The 19049-nt window shown below is 42.4% G+C and overlaps 1 protein-coding gene across 3 annotated transcripts in view; it reads right to left on the reverse strand.

The window, feature by feature from the left end:
• Window positions 1–19049, reverse strand: part of LMBRD1 (LMBR1 domain containing 1) — a 100946-nt gene that overhangs the window by 54122 nt on the left and 27775 nt on the right. For all 3 annotated transcript variants that reach the window (XM_053286735.1, XM_053286734.1, XM_053286736.1), the window contains exons 5-7: window positions 18679–18746; window positions 4834–4922; window positions 1865–1938 (exon numbers count right to left, since the gene is read on the reverse strand). In XM_053286735.1, coding sequence (XP_053142710.1) covers window positions 1865–1938; window positions 4834–4922; window positions 18679–18746 — 231 coding nt within the window. The remainder of the gene's footprint in view (window positions 1–1864; window positions 1939–4833; window positions 4923–18678; window positions 18747–19049) is intronic.

Raw genomic sequence — 19049 nt, forward strand, 5'->3', positions numbered from 1 at the left:
AGAAGCAAACTACATCATCTGTGAAACAGCGTCTAACAAGCTATTCCAATCCTAATTCATCATTTAATGTTAGGCTCCATGTTTACAGTCAGTTGTCAGATTAAATCAAGGTCACAGATTGAGAGGATCATTTCTTTAAGTTTATTCTTATTTCCCTACCTCAAATTGAAGGAAAATATGTTCCACAGTTTAGATCTATTCATTCACAAACTAACAAAATCAGAACTAATTTAGTTGTATAAGAAGATCAAGGACATACATAGCAGCTGCTCCCTGACAACTATTTTGTTAAAAACTGAAATGAACAATGCAGCAAACTAAGCGTATGAGAAGCAGGTTTTCAGCATCTACAGATTCCATGAGCTCAAGTACAGATTTGCTCAACTGAATAGTTAGTTGGGTTTTCAGGAGTTTCAATAGAGAGAATCCATGAGCAAAAGCTTTAAGAAAGGCTCTTGGAATATTTGGCCCCATACACACAGGAAGAGGTATTTTGGACAGCAATGTACACACTTTTCTGTCAGCACTGAAGGTAGGGAACCCTCAAGAAAGGGGAAGGATCATGTGTCTGTTCCATAAGGGACATTAAAAGAACCAGAAAATGTATAAGCACACATGACCACCTCCACTGAAGAAATGCACATCTACATGGCACTGGATTAGTCAGCACTCCTAACACCCTTCATGCATACTCCCCAACAGTGCATAACCATGCCACTGGGGCAAGAGAGGGAAAGAGAATTAAACCACCATACGGCCAGGGCCAATTATATGGGTCTTCCCCACTTGTTCAACCAGTGAAAACATCAAGAAAGACACCCTAGCATGTTTCAGGGTGGGGGGGTGGGGAGGAAGAGGTCATTCCATCATTTTACCAGCAGTCCTTAACACAGCCCTGTAAGGTAATCCCATATTTTCATTTCTATAATGCAGATCAGATGCACTATAATCACTTACTGTCTATTTTCGTTTAAAGGGCAACTCAAAGGAAAACAGGCTGGGGGCCACTTAGACTAGTCTAAAGTGGTCTGATTTCTTCTTTGGTTGCTGAAGGAACAGTAATCGCTATAAACTGTTTATATAAGAATTAAAAGATTACTTTAATGAGACAGGGCTTCCTAAAGGGAAGGCTTTTAATCAGAAGAGGGCAAGATGCTGAGAAGTTCAATAGTCAGGATACAAAGATCTATAACAGTAATCCCACTTCAGACCCTCAGCTCTGACACATTGACTTAGAGATGGCATCAAACTTCTGCTGACTATAGGGTTGAGTCAGAAAGACACATTGCATCGGCAGAATTTTAAAACTCTACTCTGCCAGGATACTAACTTTTGAGAAAATGCAATTGTTTACTAGCACTCCAAGACAACCAACAAAGGTTTTCAGAACTCTGAAATTTCAAGAGCAAGAATTTGTTACATTTCCTATTAAAATAAGGCTGATCATGAAGTTCTAATATATACTGGTGGTGATGGTGGTGGTGGAAGGAGGAGAAAGAGAAAAGCTTTTTGCACTAACAAAGAATACACTGCCTAGAGTTGCACATATCAGGCAGTGGTATAGAAATATATGAGTCAGTGAGTGAGTGAGAGAGAATACCAGATACTAGATCTCTTCTATTACCGTAAAGACTAAAGCATAGTGTTCCAACACCCAAGGTTACTGCACTAAGCAAAGTTGGAGGGCTAAGTTATAGCTCAAACACATCTATCTAAAACATGATTGAGTCACAATTCCTTTTAAAACCACTGAGAACATTTAGCATGAATAAAGGTCTGTGGTAAGATTACAAAATTGCTCAAATTTTAAAATACACCCTCCCCATTAAATGGAGGAGAGAGGACAAAAGGCTGGGGCCCTTACTGTGTAAGTAATAGCAGCCATCATTCCAATAAGAGTCAAGGAACTTATAGAAAAGGATAGGGCAGCCAAACCATCTGTAAAACAAAAGAAATGTTGCTGAAAATTACTTTTAACACTATATTCATGTGACAAGTTTATAACTTTGTTTGATGTCTGCTTCGGGAAGAGAAACACTTGAGTATAAGCATCTTAAATTATTATAAGCCACAAAGCATGCCAACTGCAGAAGATTCAGACGATGGAGAAAAACAGGAACAGCTACACATCAATTATCTTAGACACTGAAGTGCTATATACAATTTACATGCTTTTACCATTGTGTAATACCAGCTTGAGTAAGCCAAACAGAAGAGTACTCAATCATGAACTAAAAAGTTTTACTCAAACTCAGCACCAGTTTCTCTTAACAGGTTTTTGGCGCCAGGTGATCAGATTACAACCAACATTTGATGTTTCATACATCTAGATGATCTAAATCTAAAACAGTACTACTATGGCTTAGAAGATTAGCTCCTAACAAAGTTCAGAGGTGCTCAGATGTTTTATACAGAACTAGCTGGGCCAGGTGCGGAGCATCTGCAACTCTAGTTCTCCCCCCACCCTCTCGCTGCTGTTTTCTTCCCCCACCTGCCGGCCGCCACTTTCTCCCCCCTCCCCTTTCCCACTTCGCCTGCAAGCCTGTTCGCTGCCGCCTTCCTCTCCCCCAGCCAACAGCTCGCTCATGAACTCTCGCAAGAGCTGCCACATATGGGATTAGCAACAGGTACGCTTTAGAGAAATAAATACACACACAGAGATGATCTGTTACCTATATTACTCCAACAGATTTGGACTGCTTTTTGGAGAACACACGTATCCAACTCATTTTGACACCTACCTCTAAAGTAATCAGTCAGAAAGATAACATGAAAGACACTCATCCCTTTGTTCTCCTACTTTTGTCCCCTTTCCCTATCACATCTATTTCTCCAAACTACATTCAGGGGTGTGCACAAACTGTGGTTCAAACCATGGTTCCTCACCTGCTCTCTGCCACCCCATGCAGCTTCCTGCTGGGGCAGCATACATCGCAATAACTTAGCAATCCACGGCCTGAGAAGACTGTCTTGCCGTGCCTCATGAAAGGGCGGCCCTTTCATCTGTCTGGAAGGCTTTCCCACCCACTGCTTTCCATCCCAGATATATTTAGGTTGGTAGTGACTACTTATTACTGACAAGGAAAGCATTCACCAATGGCTGGTGATGATGGGAGTTGTACCTGGAGTACTTCAGGTTGGGAACTCCTGAGCTTAGTGCAGCTTCCTGCTGGGGCAGTGCACATCCCATTATTATTATTATTATTTCTTGTTTACACAGTCAGACAGGTGTTATTGACTGGTTTGTTTTATTCAGACATCGAGACCTTCCCAAGGACCTGGGATGGCTGAATTTTGTCAATGTTGTTGCTGTTATAGATATCGTCGCAGAATATAGGCTGTTCCCAGTAAAGCTGCTTTTTGTAATTGGCTGATGGTGATTTCTGTGGCCCCTATGGTGTTGAGGTGCTCTTCAAGGTCTTTTGGAACTGCACCCAAGGCGCCAATTTCCATTGGGATTATTTTGGTCTTCTTCTGCCACAGCCTTTCCATTTCAATTTGTAGATCTTTGTATTTGGTGATTTTTTTCTATTTCTTTTTCTTCTATTCTGCTATCCCCTGGTATTGCTATGTCGATTATTTTAACTTGTTTTTCTTTCTTCACGACTACAGTGATATCTGGTGTATTGTGTGGCAGATGTTTGTCTGTTTGTAGTCGGAAGTCCCATAATATTTTTACATCTTCATTTTCTTCAACTTTTTCAATTTTATGGTCCCACCAATTGATGATTATTATTATACATTTATATCTCGCTCTTCCTCCAAGGAGCCCAGAGCGATGTACTACATACTTGAGTTTCTCTTTCACAACAACCCCGTAAAGTAGGTTAGGCTGAGAGAGAAGTGACTGGCCCAGAGTCACCCAGCTAGTTTCATGGCTGAATGGGGATTTGAACTCTGGTCTCCCTGGTCCTAGTCCAGCACTCTAACCACTACAACACACTGGCTCTCCCCGCACAGCACCAGCACACACATGGCATCCATGCATGCATGGCCACCATTTGCACGGTGTTGCTGACCATGCAAATAGTGCCTGCATGGACACTAGGTGCATGCTGGCACCATGCTGGGTTTTTTGGGATAAGCGCTGCCCAGCAAGAAGCTGCATGGGTAAAGACCTGCTCTCCTTTGTCTTGAAGTTCCCGGCCCAATTTACCTAAAAGTGCTTGAACCATGGTTTGAACCACAGCTTGTACACACCCCTAAACCGTGGTCCCTCTAATTTTTTTCATCTCTGTGTGGAATGAGTTTTGTTCTGGGCGGCAGTATCAAGGCAGTGTGCACACCTACATTCAGAGTGAGGCCTTCCTGATTCAACCTGAGCGGGATCGAAAATGAACTGAGTGGACATCCAAAAACGTGAGTGTGCTCACACACACATGCCTTAGAGCAGGGATCCTCAATGTTGGGCACCCAGATGTTCTTGGATTTCAACTCCCATAATCCCCAGCCAAAGGCCACTGGGCCTGGGGATTATGGGAGCTGAAGTCCAAGAACATCTGGGGGCCCAACGTTGAGGATCCCTGCCTTAGAGGAAACAGTGTCCCTAACTACAATTTGCTCCATAGTTTTAGAAGAGCTAACTCAATATTTCCATACCCTCCACCAAGGCCTCTCCTGAAAGGTGAGAGCAGTCTCTGTTCTCTTTCCGCCACCCATACCTTTCTCCAGTTCTTTGTCACCTACAGTGGAAAACGGGCGGGGGGGTGGAGAGGGAACCAACACATATTGCTCCAGTATATTGGAGTATGCTTTTAGAATAAGAAAATACTGAACTATTTGCTGCTTGGATTCATCACACAAACTTTATGGAAACAACACAGAATCTCTTACGACTACTTCCAAGTTCTTCAAACAGAAGCTTCACTTTTTCCCACTCTGTTGAATTTTTCTTGTTGGGAATATCCAGTGGAACAAAGGCTCTGAAACAGGTGGAAAAATATACAGATTTGTCCTCTGAAAGTTATCTTCCAAAATGCACTAAGATCAGGGGCTCCCACACCGAGATACTCCAGATGTTACTGAACTACAACTCCCATCATCCCCAGACATATTAAGTTGTAGCTGGGGATGATAGGAGTTGTAGTTCAGCAATATCTGGAGTACCCCAGGTTGGGAACATCTGCACTAGAACATGGCTTAAAGATTATTATAGTACTAGGATGGTTATGAGATTGAAGTTAAATTACAATACAAAATTAAGCAAACTCCTGTACAGAGTAAAAACAGTTAATTTGATGCAGAAAGAGGTTTGTCCCAAATAGAGTTTTAAAATGTTGATTCCATATATTATGACAGGTCACATGGCTTATAATAAGTCAAATAAGTAGTCAGACTGGAACTCCTATTGGTATACTGATCACTCCGCTGCCCCAACCAAGTCCCTAAATGAGCTGATGGATCTGGTTCCGAAGTTGGTGCTGGAGTCACTAAGATTGTTGGTAATGGGGGACTTCAATGTTCACTTTGGGACCAGGTTGTCCAGAGTGGATCAGGAGTTATAGCCGCCATGACAACTATGAGATTATCCCAAGTGGTCTCGGGACAGACGCGTGATGCTAGTCACACACTTGATTTGTTCTTTTGATCTGATCGGGGGGGGGGGTGGTCCGTGGGTGGGGACTTCTGTTTTTCCCCCATTGTCATAGATGGACAACTATCTGTTTAAGGTAGGATTTGCAGACGCTACCAACCTCTGCAGGGGTGAAGGACCTATTAAGCTCGTCGGCCAGAGGTGGTTACTAGATCCAATAGGATTCCAAGAAATCTTGAAACATTCTTCAGGGTGGATTTGATTTAAATCAAACTGATTTAATTCACGATTTAAATCACTAGTCAGTAAGGCTTGATTTAAATCATAGTTTTCTACATAAAGACTAATTCTTGCTGGTATAACTTTAATATGCAAGTAGATGAAGATTTTTAGAACAACAACTTTTCATATTAGTTTTTTTATCCCCAGTTTAATAGGTTAATCATTCATATTTGGACAACTTTTCTGTTGTACTTAGGAAGGAGAAAAATAATCATTACCTTAATAATAACAATTTAAATAGATTTATTCAACTGAAACAATAACATTACAGCATATGTTATTTGCTTAAACAAACATCCATGTTTGTTAACTAATTTGGCTAAACAAAATATATATATTTTAAGAAACCTAGACTGTCAGCCCAGCCTACACATGAAAAACTTAAATACTGTCCTCTGTAGCTCACTCGTCATCTTCATCTTCTTCTTTGTTCATAATCTGGAAAAGAAAAACAAGCTTTCCTGCTTTATCGGGTCCCAAACGATTTCTCAATTTAGAATGAATGAGTCCAAAGGAAGAGAATATTCTTTCAATGCCTGCAGAAGAAGCTACTGCTGTTAAAAGTGAAATCATTACTTGAACAGTCTCTAAATCCAAGTGCTTAAGTGACTTCCACCAGTTCACTGGTGTGACTTTCTTTAAAATATCTTCAGCAAACATATATTTCTTGAATGGTTCCCCCTTAGCTTTGAAGTTTATTATAGTTGGCATTACAGATGGATGATTGCTGGATACCCATGTCATAGCTAACTCCTCTTCCTCAGCACTTAAGTTTTGACCCTGGTACTGGATATTGACAATATTTGCCAAAAAATGAGCTGGAGACAGTACTTGTCCCATTTGTTTTTTTAATGCTTGTAATTTAATTCTGTCCATGTGTAGTTCTGTTTTTAAGTGTTCACTCAGTTCCTTCCAAATTTCAACAGCATCAGCAATAAAACAGCTATTTTTCTGTATTTTGTTTAAAGATTCAGAGATGGGTTTCAGGATGCTCAGCATATGTTCAACATTTCTCTTAAGCCCAATGTTGAGGATTTTGGCCGTGACAGTGCCATCTATTTTATCTCGATTTTGTTCACAAACTGTCATCAGAATAGGCCAGTTCTTGATATACTGCTCAAAACAGTCCATCACAGAGTTCCATCTAACATCTTGTGGGAGCGTTAGCTTGGTTCCACCCATCCTCTTCAGAGCTGCAGCAGCAAAGTGATTGTTACGGAAGTATTTAGCAATTTCAACAACATTAGTCTTTATTTCTGGAACACTTAAGTCTTTGGCTAAGAGGTGCAGCAAATGAGCACTGCAACCATATGTTATTAGCTTTGTATTCCCTTCCTGCTCTTCTAAATTTCTTCTCATCTTGGATACACTTGCAGCATTGTCTGTGACCAAACTGCGTACTAGACATTTGAATTTTTGTTCACATGTTATTATAGCTTTTACTGCCACTTCTTGTAAGTATTCTGCTGTGTGTGCATTTCCTGACGTATCAATTGTTTGTGCAAGGAAGACTTTCCCTTCTTCTGTTGTTATACAAGCACATACAATAGGATCATTTTGGACATTACTCCACCCATCAATACTTAGGTTAACAATTCTACCCTCCAGAGCTGTTGCACATTGCTCCATTTCTCTGTCATACACTTTATCCAGCAGTTTCCCTGCAACATCTGCTCTGCTGGGTGGACTGTATCCTGGTCTCAGTGACTGAACCATATTAATGAAATGTGGGTTCTCAGTCAGACGGAAAGAAGAGTTCGTTGCATAAACAAACCGGGCAATTTTTTCATCAATTAACTCTTTTTCTAATCTGCTCGTTTTTATCACAAACTTATCTATGGTGGTTCCAGGAGGGAAGGATTTTTTCTTTCTTTTAGGTGATAGCGATATGTGGCTGTGGGTGTCTGATGATGATGCTAATGAAGCACTATCCTGGATGGATAACTCTGAAACTGTAGAACAGGAGGATGGTGATCTTGAAGGTGGATAGTTTCCAGAATCCATGAATTCCCCTAAACAAAAAAATCAATGCTGTTATTTTATTGTTTATACAATTTCTGCTTATTGTACACAGCACTGCCCCAAAAGGAATATTTGCTTTTCTTCATAACTGTACCAAATGACAGTAACATGCAGTAATAATAAGAAATATAATTTTGCTCAAACATGACAGTTCAAGGCAGTCTTTAGAAATATTATATGATTCAATAAAAATGTTTACCAACCTGAAGCTCCTGCCTGTTCAAATGTGTTTCTTTGGTCATCTTCATCACAGAACTTCTCATGATGTTGCCTCATTCGGGCCACCAGGCCTTGCATTTCTTTGTTGCAGTGTTTGCATTTTGCACGCATGCCTGCCTTACCGATAGGTAAAGGAACTTTATTAAAATATTGCCAAACTGGGTCTCTTTTACGGCCTGCTGCCATTATAGGTTTTTTCCTCCAAGGAAAGAATGTGATAAACCTCAGGTCATACACACAAAAAGATCCAAAGACTTGTCTGTCTGTGGCTATGCAGTATTGTGCTCAGAAAGTTTCACTTTCATTTTGTACTGCTTGTCTGCTTGCCCCTCCCTCCTCACACTTAGTTTCACTTTCTTCTTGTGCAGATCTATTCCACTCCAAACAATCAGAAAAATATTGTTTCTATTCTATATCACTGAACTTCTTGAAACTTAGCACTGAAGGGGTTGATTCTGTATTCATAGGTTTGTAGAACAATAGGATTAAGGTCTTTTTCTCAACTCTGTTCATGTCATAACATTTTTGCTGTGAAGAAGAGGCATGTGATCTCTGCTGAGTCAAATTCAGTTTTGAGAACTGCAAAAGTAAACCAAGCATCTGTGATAATATCTTGTAGGCAGAGAAACTGCCCAATAATCTTACAAAAACCTCTGGAAGAGCATGACATTGTAAATGGATTAATGGAATTTATTTACCAAAAAAATTAAACATATACAGCCTTATTCTACATAATTAAAAAACTAATCTTTATTTCATGATGGAATAACCTTTGGATGGTAATATATTCTCCTCAAAAAGCATTTTATTTTAAAAAATCTGATTTAAATCAAAAAAATCTGATTTAAATCAAAAAAAATTGATTTTTTTGATTTTTTAAAAAAAATCATTGATTTTTATCCACCCTGATTCTCATACCCCTGTTTTACAGTCGTTTTCTTGCCACACTGAAGAATTTTATCTTACTTATCTACTTTCAAACCAGAATACAGCAATTTAGTCACAAGGTGGCCAAATTCTATGTAGCTGTTTGCAAGATCAGGCACCACCTTTTTGATCCAGCCTTTTAATGTGTAAGTTACAGGTATTATCCATTAACTTGTGGCACTTGAGAATGATTGTGTCAACTGCTCTAGTGAGTTGGTTATTCCATGTTTGCACCAGAGCATCGACAGAATCAACTGGAAGCCCTTCAAAGTAGTAGTACCACTAGAGGGAACAGATGGTGGGATAAGAATATATTTTGTTGGTGAAGCAATGTATTATTATGCAGTGTGTGTAAACCTTGTTATTGTATCTGCTCTCTGACCAAAGACGACGACGACGACAACGACTACTACTACTACTACGAAGGGCTTCAAGTTGACTCTGCCGATGATTCTGTCGATGCTCTGGTGCAAACATGGAATAACCAACTCACTAGAGCAGTTGACACAATCATTCCCAAATGTCTTCTGCTTCAGAATTAGCACTGTGGTATTCTGAAGAATTATGATAGCTGAAGCAGCAAGGTAAGAGACTAGAACACAAGTGGAGGAAGATTTGATGCAAATCAAGCAGATTACAAAACAAAGCACATTTGAAGATCTATGCTCTGACAATACAGGTGGCAAAGAAGCGGTTTTTTTCTGCCCGCATTGCTTCTGCCCATTCAAGTCCAGCAGAGTTATCTAGAGTTGTGAGAGGGCTGGCACATGGCCCCTCCCCTTGAACCCGAATTTGGAACCTTTGATCACTGCTGTAACATTTTAAACTTTTTTGAAGATAAAATCTCTCGAATTTTGGCCAAACTAGATTCCACATTCATTGCAGAGTCTACTAGGGAGGTGCCTAGCAACTCTTCTTATGGAATCAGTTTGATCACTTTAAGTTTCTGAGGGCTGAGGATGTAGACAAGCTGCTTCAGACTGTATGTCTTACCACCTGTTCTCTTGACCCTCATCCAAATTGGCTCATTTCATCTGCCAACAATACTATCAGAGAGGGTCTGAGAAGCATCCCTCAAATGCTTCTCTGAGGCAGGGAAGGATGCCTCCTTGCCTTACTTGAAGAAACTTGCACTGGATCCCACAGTTAGCCAGTTATAGACCTGTCTCCAACCTCGTCCCGTATGTATGGCTTCCTGTAACTTCCCTAAATGCCTGTCTGGGGGCAGTAACGGGCTGAATGAGGGGGAAACCTCAAGCTGAATCCAAATAAGATACTGCACAGGAGGAGGCAATGGTGAACCCTCCCTGTATTCTACCAAAGAAAACCACAGAGCTCTGTGGGCGCCAGGAGTCGAAATCAACTTGATGGCACACTTTACCTTTACTGACTGTGGGGGTGGGCGGTGGTCAGAACTCGAGAGATGGTTTAGATCTGGCTGTTCTGGATGAGGTTACATGCCCCCAGAAAGAACAAGTGTGTAGTTTGCGAGTGGTCCTGGATCTAACACTCTCTGATTTCTCAGGATGAAGCAGTGGCTAGGAGCACTTTTTCTGGAGCTAAACAGTAGTACATATCCTGTTAACCTCTAGGCTTGACTACTGTAATACACTTTACATGGGGCTGCCTTTGTGAGTAGTCCGGAAACTACAGTTGATGCAGACTGCGGTAGCCAGACTGTTCTCTGGGATAACCTGAAGAAACCATAACATAATCTTAAGAACTGCACTGGCTGCCAATATGTTTCTGAGAAAAATACAAAGTGCTGATTATTAAAGCCCTGAATTGCTTGGGTACAGGGTATTTGAGAGTATGCCTCCTTTGTCATGAATCCTTCTGCTTATGAAGATCATCTGCGGAGGTAAAGTAACAGCTTTCACTGGCTTGTTTGGTGGCTACTTGGGACTAGGCCTCTGTGGCTGGCCTGGAACTCTGGAATGCACTCTCTGTTAAAATCAGTATCTCTCTCTCTGGCTGTTTTTAAAAAGACCCTTAAGACACATCTGTTTTCTCAGGCTTTTAATTAATTTTGATTTTATATCTTGTTTAAATTTTAATTTATGTGCACTGCCTAGGGATGCACATATTAGGTGGTATAGAAATAGGGTAACTAACTAAATAAAGCCAACCAAGAGTAGGGACAGTGGCAGAAGGTCAGGAGACAGTTTCAGGAGACATGGGCAGCTGTGGAGTGAAGGACAGATTGCCAAAGTTTTCCCCTTCCCACTCATGCAGTGGGAGACCCTGGTGAAAAGACTGGGAGTTCGTCTTTATCAGACTAAGTCAGTATGAACAATTTATTGTTGCTAATAAACTTTTGGACAAGGTGAACATTAACATAGCTTGTGCCAAATTGAAGAGCACTTAGAGCAGGGCTGCTCAACTTTGGCCCTCCTGCAGACGTTGCCTACAATTCCCATAATCCCTGGCTATTGGTCACTGTGGCTGGGAATTATGGGAGTTGTGGTTCAAAAACAGCTGGGGGGGCCCTAAGTTGAGCAGGTCTGACTCAAAGAAACAAGACATTTGAGTTAGGTCTCATGGCAATTTGGTGTTAATACAGTTTAAGTAGTGCTTTATAAAATGGTACGGGTTCTGGACTAGGACCAGGGAGACCCGAGTTCAAATCCCCATTCAGCCATGATACTTGCTGGGTGACTCTGGGCCGGTCACTTCTCCCTCAGCCTAACTTACTTCACTGTGTTGCTGTGAGGAGAAACCTAAGTATGTAGTACACTGCTCTGGGATCCTTGGAGGAAGAGCGGGATATAAAATGTAAAATAAATAAATAATAATATCTACAGATGTACACTGTTTACATTGTTCTATGGAGAGCTATTTGACAAAATAGTGAATCAAGGTACCAAACATATATTAGAAGAGTGTACAAGTGGCACAGGGTTTTGAAACTAAGGAAAGTTTCAAAGGTTGTGATACAGCACTGCATCTCCTGTTTAAGAAAGGGCATGTGCTCCATCAGCTATGTATATTCTCTAGATCTGGCCACAATCTACCTATCTACGAACAGGATATTTTTAAGGATCGTGTTCTCATTTTAAAAGCATAACCCCTGCATAAACAAAGAGGCACCTTTTAATGTGGAGATTCTCTTTACTTAGCAGGGGGAGAGTAACTGGCTCTATCTACCCCAGCACAGAACCTCCAGTGACTATTGCTGGTATCTATCGTGTTTCTTTTTAGATTGTGAGCCCTTTGGGGACAGGGATCCATCTTATTTATGTTATTTCTCTATGTAAACCACACTGAGCCATTTTTGGAAGGGCGATATAGAAATCAAATAAATAAATAAATAAAATGGAGACCAGGCAGAGATTAAAACATGGGTATCTGTTGACTCTTGTTCCATTGCACAAATGGATATTTCAACATGAATGATCCTAGTGAACAGATATTTCATCTAAAGGTTTTTAAAATGTCTGTTAATTTTGATGCTATCCTTCTGAATATCTTCAGTCAGTCAAATATTCACTAAGAGGCAAAAATAAGATATGCTAAGATTTGTCCTAGCATGTTCAATGAAGTTGCACTTTCCATTGTTATAGTATCCCAACACATTTGAATTGTTCAGGAGCAATCAGGCAGCCAAAAAGAACATGCATCTGTATGGCACTGAAAGCAAGCATTTTAGCTGACAATCTGCTCAAAGAACAGCTGTGTCACCCACACAGTTTATACTGAGTTGGAGCCACTTCTGTTAAAGAGTAGGGAGCCTGACTTTGTCACAGAACTACACTAGTCCATATCTCAGAACACTTCCATCACAACAGTGGCACAGTAACGTGCCAACCCTAAAATAAACTTGTAACAATCTTTGAAAGTTAGTCTACACAGCACAATGGATACACAGGCTCTGGACTTCTTGAGTGCCAGTTGAGTGCCAGTGGAAGCACAGCATCAAACTAACACAGCAGCATCAATAGTCTTCCCAGAATGTAGGCTGCTATGCGTAAGCTAATTTGAGAAACCACCATCATGTTAAGAAGATTACCATCTCATTACTCATCCACATTTATCAGATTTGTGGTTAGAAGGCTTTCAGTAAAGACCCTGTAGTAAAGAGTGAACAACAGAATTAGAGGCAGCTCATTTTAAAGACCCACTCAGTACAATGCCATTAGGGATGTGCTAACTGGCTAGGGGATCTGTTCCTTTAAAAACCAGGTAAGCAGATCCTTACACATGGTGTCGGCTGCTGGGAGCAGTGCCATGGCCGTACACAGCCTTTTTGGAAAGCGAGTGCTGTGCCCGGAAAAGCCATGTTTGTTTGGGGCTCATCTAGTGGGCTAATGTCATGAATAGCCCTCTTAGCCTTAGTCAGTAGTACCTCAAAACCAGAAGATGAAAATAAGCGGGAAGATATAGGTACCAATTAGGCAACCTCTTCCTCAGATAACTGCCCATCCGCCTTATCAGAATCTGTATGGCCAAAAGGCCCAGAATAAGAGGATTCGGAATCAGATACTGGGATGGCTGGATTAGGCCTATGTGGGCGTACTGGTAGAGTGGAAGGACCAGTCTGCTGAACACATGGGGTGGGTGTAGAAATAAGTGGCACAGAGGGAGGAAGGATGTGTGGTAGAGAGGGTGACAGCTGAGGAATAATGGGGGCAGGCTGAGGTAAGGCAGGTACAATGATTATGGGTACTGTGGAAAGGAGAGCAGGAGCGGCGGGGGCAGGATACTTAGGCGGGAGAAATTGGATCTTCAGAAGAGTGGTATGCCTTTTTGTGCCTGCGTCCCATTGTAGCAGGGATAAAACGTCCCCCCTCAATAGCTGAAATGGCTTTTCTAATGGGACTGGTATCTGGAGAAGAGGAGGACATGCACTCCCTGGCATTACTAGGCCTTTTAGGGACCCTAGGAGGAGGCTGAGGCACTTCGGGCAGGATGGGAACATTGCCAGGTGCAGTAGAACAGCAGAGGGCCAAACACTCCTTAGCTATAAATTCCCTCAGCTAGTTAGCCATTTCAGGTGTAAAAGAGGGGCGCGGTCCCTGCGGAGGAACATTGGCACTGACATAATTCAGCCCTCGTACCGGCCAACAGTTGGATGTGAACCTTTTTTTAGATGGGGTCATCTGAGATGGTCCTTTTGTCAGTCCCTGATTTCTGAGAGGTTCAGGGCTCTCGGACCTGCGAAAGGACTTTTTCGGTTGCTGCCCCACTTCTTTTGAACTCTCTTCCCATTCAGATTCATTTAGCCCCCTCCTTACTGATCTTCAAATCTTTATTGAAGACTTTTCTTTTTCGCCAGACTTTTGCCCTGTAGTTTGTTTTTTGTTAGTTACTTTAGTTTTTAATTTAGAATGCAATTTTTAATGTTGCCTTGTTTACATGTTTTTGTACACCACCGGGAGTCTTCAGAGTGGGTGGTATATTAAATGTTTCTAATAAATAAATAAATTATCCCTGGTCTGTGGAGGCTCAGCTGGCTTGTGAGGTTGACCAGTTTTTAATGTCGCCTGTTGAGTAAGTAGGCTGGATAAGCGGCACAGAGCTGTCCATTAGCAGACCAGACGGGTTAGGCACCGGGGGTGGGACATAGGTAGGCAGCTATAAACTGAGTCAGACCATTGTTCTATCTAGCTCAGTATTGTCTGCACAGACTGGCACTAGCTTCTCCAGGGTTGCAGGCAAGAATCTCTCTCAGCCCTATCTTGGAGAAGCCAGGGAGGGAACTTGAAACCTTCTGCTCTTCCCAGAGTGGTTCCAACCCCTGAAGGGGAATATCTTACAGTGCTCACATTTCTAGTCTCCCATTCATATGCAGCCAGGGAGGACCCTGCTTAGCTAAGGGAACAAGTCATGCTTGCTACGACAAGACCAGCTTTCCTCTCCAGTTCCACCTGCACCAAGATCACTTTGCCGAGACTAGCTGGGTCAGAAGCCCCAGATGCACCTGGAGGGCAACTGTAGCTATCTATAGCCGTCACATGGTCTGTTGAAGTAGCTGGGAGGCAGCACAGTTTCCTTTGTTGGCAAACCATTTGTGTGTGCCGCACAAAGGAAGGTGGCTTCTTGAACTCTTTCTTGGGCGCTTTTCTCGCCTCCTTGCAGTGCTTGGTTTTCTTGGCCGCCTTTATGGGGGCTGCGGGCAGGTCTCTCTTTTCTGCTGCCAAAAATGGTTGGGATAGTGGAGATGGGAATTAGTGAAGCTGGCCACGCTGTGTTTTGTAGCGTTTGGGAGGAGGGTGGCTAGTTAAGGCTCCTTCCTCTGGGGTCATGATGAGTCCCCTCGGAGAGAGAACCGAACAAAGGCTTGCTGGCCTGAGACTGTTCCATGAGCAAGTCTGGGAGGCAAACTGGGGGGGAAAAACACGCTGAGGCCAATTAGAGTTAAAAAGAAATTTCTTGCACTGAAATTTAGAGGAATAAATACAGCTCCCTTCCCACCCTTGCACAAACTAAGGAGGGAGGAGAGTGGAGTGGAGAAAGAAATGGCCACAAATATAGGAAACTAGCCTTAAGAGAAATGTCTTTTCTGGACCTGCAAGCATGAGCCAGGCAGGATTGGAACTGGGTCTATGGGCCTCCCACAGCCCTCGATAAACCATAAGGCAAAACAAGCACGTGCTTAGGGCATCAAGGGAAGGGGGGCACCACAGAATTTTCCTCCTAACTATCATGCCCTTTTAACTCTTTCACTGGACATAAGAACAGCCCTGGTGGATCAGGCCCAAGACACATCTAGTCCAGCATCCTGTTTCACACAGTGACCCACCAGATGCCACTGGAAGCCTACAAGCAGGAGTTGAGTGCATGCCCCCTCTCCTGCTGTTACTCCACCACAACAGGGATTCAGAGGCATCCTGCCTTTGAGGCTGGAGGTGGCCTACAGCCCTCCAACTAGTAGCTGATGATAGACCTCTCCTCCATGGAAGTTATCCAAACTCCTCTTGAAGCCATCCAGGTTGTTGGCTGTCACCACATCTTGTAGCAGAGAATTCCCCAAGTTGATTATGCATTGTGTGAAAAAGTACTTCCATTTGTTGGTCCTAGATTTCCTGGCAATCAATTTCATGGGATGACCCCTGGTTCTAGTGTTATGTGAGAGGGAGAAGATTTTCTCTCTATCCACTTTCTCCACTCCATGCATGATTTTATAGACCTCTATAATGTCTCCCCACAGTTGTCTTTTTTCTAAACTAAAAAGTCCCAGGTGTTGTAGCCTTGCCTAATAAGAAAGGTGCTCTAGGCTCCTGATCATCTTGGTTGATCATCTTGGTGCCCTCTTCTGCACCTTCTCCAGTTCTACCATGTCCTTTTTTAGATGTGGTGACCAGAATTGTACACAGTACTCCAGGTGTGGCGGCACCATAGTTTTGTATAAGGGCATTATAATATTAGCTGTTTTATTTTCAATCCCCTTCCTAATGATCCCTAGCATGATGTTGACCTTTTCCACAGCTGCCGCACACTGAGTCAACACTTTCAACGAGCTGTGCACCACAACCCCAAGACCCCAATCTCGGTAAGTCACCGACAGCTCAGATCCCATCAGTGTATACTTGAAGTTGGGTTTTTTGTCCCAATGTGCATCACTTTACACTTGCCAACACTGAAGCGTATTTGCCATTTTGTCGCCCACTCATCCAGTTTAGAGAAATCCTTTTGGAGCTCCTCACAATCTGTTTTGGATTTCACTACCCAAAAGAATTTGGTATCATCTGCAAATTTGGCCACATCGCTGCTTACCCCTGCTTCTAGATCATTTATGAATAAATTAAAAAGCACCGGTCCCAGTACAGATCCCTGGGGGACCCCACTTCTTACTTACCTCCATTGTGAACTCTCCATTTATCCCTACCCTCCATTTCCTGTCTTTCAACCAGTTAGCAATCCACACATGTGCTTGTCCCCTTATCCCATGACTGCTAAGTTTCCTCAGGAGACTTTGATGAGGAACTTTGTCGAAAGCTTTTTGGAAGTCCATGTATACTATGTCAACTGGATCACCGTGATCCACACACTCGTTGACACTCTCAAAGAAGCCCAAAAGGTTGGTGAGGCAAGATCTACCTTTGCAGAAGCTATGCTGGTGCACTCCCAGCACGGCCTGTTCTTCTATGTGCTTTACAATTTTTTCCTTGAGGATGCATTCCATCAATTTGCCTGGAACGGACATTAAGCTAACTGGCTTGTAATTTCCTGGATCACCACTGGATCCCTTTTTGAAAATCAGTGTTACATTTCTACCTTCCAGTCCTCCGGTACAGAGCCTGATTGCAGGGATAAGTTATATATTTTGGCAAGGAGGTCGGCAATTTCACATTTGAGTTATTTGAGGACTCTTGGATGGATGCCATCTGGCCCTGGCAATTTGTTAGTTTTCAGTTTTTCCAGACAGTTTAGAACATCATCTCTTGTCACTTCTATCTGACTCAGTCCTTTGGCCTCCATCCCTGAAAAGTCTGGTTCAGGAACAGGCATATGCTTTTTATCCTCTGCCATGAAGATGGACACAAAGAACTCATTGAGTTTCTTTGCAACCTGAATATCCTCCTCAATAATCCCTTTCACTCCCTCATTGTCTAATAGTCCAACTGCCTCCCTGGCAGATTTCCTGCTTCTGATGTATCTATTATATTAATTCTCTTGGGTGTGCCTTGGAATGTGCATCCCTGCGCCCAACTGATCGGCTGGGCTGAGGATGCACCTGATTGGCTAAGGCACACCCAGGAGAATTGGTTGCCGCTGCCGCGGTCCGGCCGTGGAGGCCAGAGATGGCGGGCCCGGCCCGGCCGTGGAGGCAAGGCCCAGGAGGGGGGGAAGAAAGGGGAGGTGTAGAAGTGGCGGTGGGGAGGAGAGGCGGCTGGGCCCGGAAGCAGAGACTGGGGCAGAAGGTGGGGGGAGAGGTAACCACTAGCCCCAAAGAGCACACAGATGCTCTGTGCGGGGTTGGCTAGTTTAAAGAAGTTCTTGTTATTCCCCTTGATACTTTTAGCTAAATGTTCCTCAAACTCTCTTTTCACCTCCCTTATTGTCACCTTGCATTTATTTTGCCACCTTGCATTTCACTGCCACACTCAACTTTAGTCGATTTTTTGTAATTGTTTTTATCTGCCGTGTTCGACTTTTCTCTGCATTGTTATAAAAACATTTTCTTTGGCTCAGTGAGTGACTAAAGTTTCGAGAAACTACTAAACTATGTATCTGAAGTAAAAAGTCATTGATTTGCAAAAGATTACTGTAAAGAGCAGTACAAAATATTGATACAACTTCACATAAAAGATGGTTGTATGTTATGATGGCTTGAGGATGAAATATTTTTCTCAATCATTCCTTTTGTTGCGGCTATTTATAAGAAATTATAGGCAGTGGAACTGTTTTGTTTTACCTTAAAAAACCTAGAAGAAAACTTTTTGAAATTTAAATAAATATTAAGGTATAAGTAATTTGCTTGAGTCTTAACGTCTTGTCAGTTAAGCAATGGAGGGGGTCGAGCGGGGGGTGGGGGCACCATTGTTGGGCTGTGCTTAGGGCATCAGTTGCCCTTAATCTGGCCCTGGCCTTCCGGCACAGGAAATAAGAATCTTTAGACAAGGGAAGTTGTGTATGCGCGTGTGCTTTAAACACAAGAAAAATCACTGAAATTCAGTAAGGACTAGAAGTGAATGAAGAGACAGGCGTGAGATAAGCAGTAGTTTTCTGGTGTACGTACATGATCTACTTACCCAATTACCAGAAGAATGGTGCAGACCAGAAGGAATCCTAGCGTATACTTGCATGCAGTTTTGATTTGCTGTAGAAGTATATAAACAGATTATGTCTTCTTGCTAATTCAACACACTACTACTATGATGAAGACAAATATTTATATACCACTTTTCAACAGAAGTTCCCAAAGTAGTTTCCATAGGTATAAACAAAAAAGGCAAGCAAACCAACCAACTCCCTGCCCTCAAAGGGCTCACAACCTAAAAGAAAAAGACAGACACCAGAAACAGCCACAGGAGGGATGTTGTGATGGGGCTGGATAGGGCCAGTTGCTCTTCCCCTGCTCAATAAAGAGAATCACCACTTTTAAAAAGACATCTCTTTGCTC

Source organism: Hemicordylus capensis, chromosome 1 (genome assembly GCF_027244095.1).
Source record: "Hemicordylus capensis ecotype Gifberg chromosome 1, rHemCap1.1.pri, whole genome shotgun sequence".
Classification (NCBI taxonomy): Eukaryota; Metazoa; Chordata; class Lepidosauria; order Squamata; family Cordylidae; genus Hemicordylus; species Hemicordylus capensis.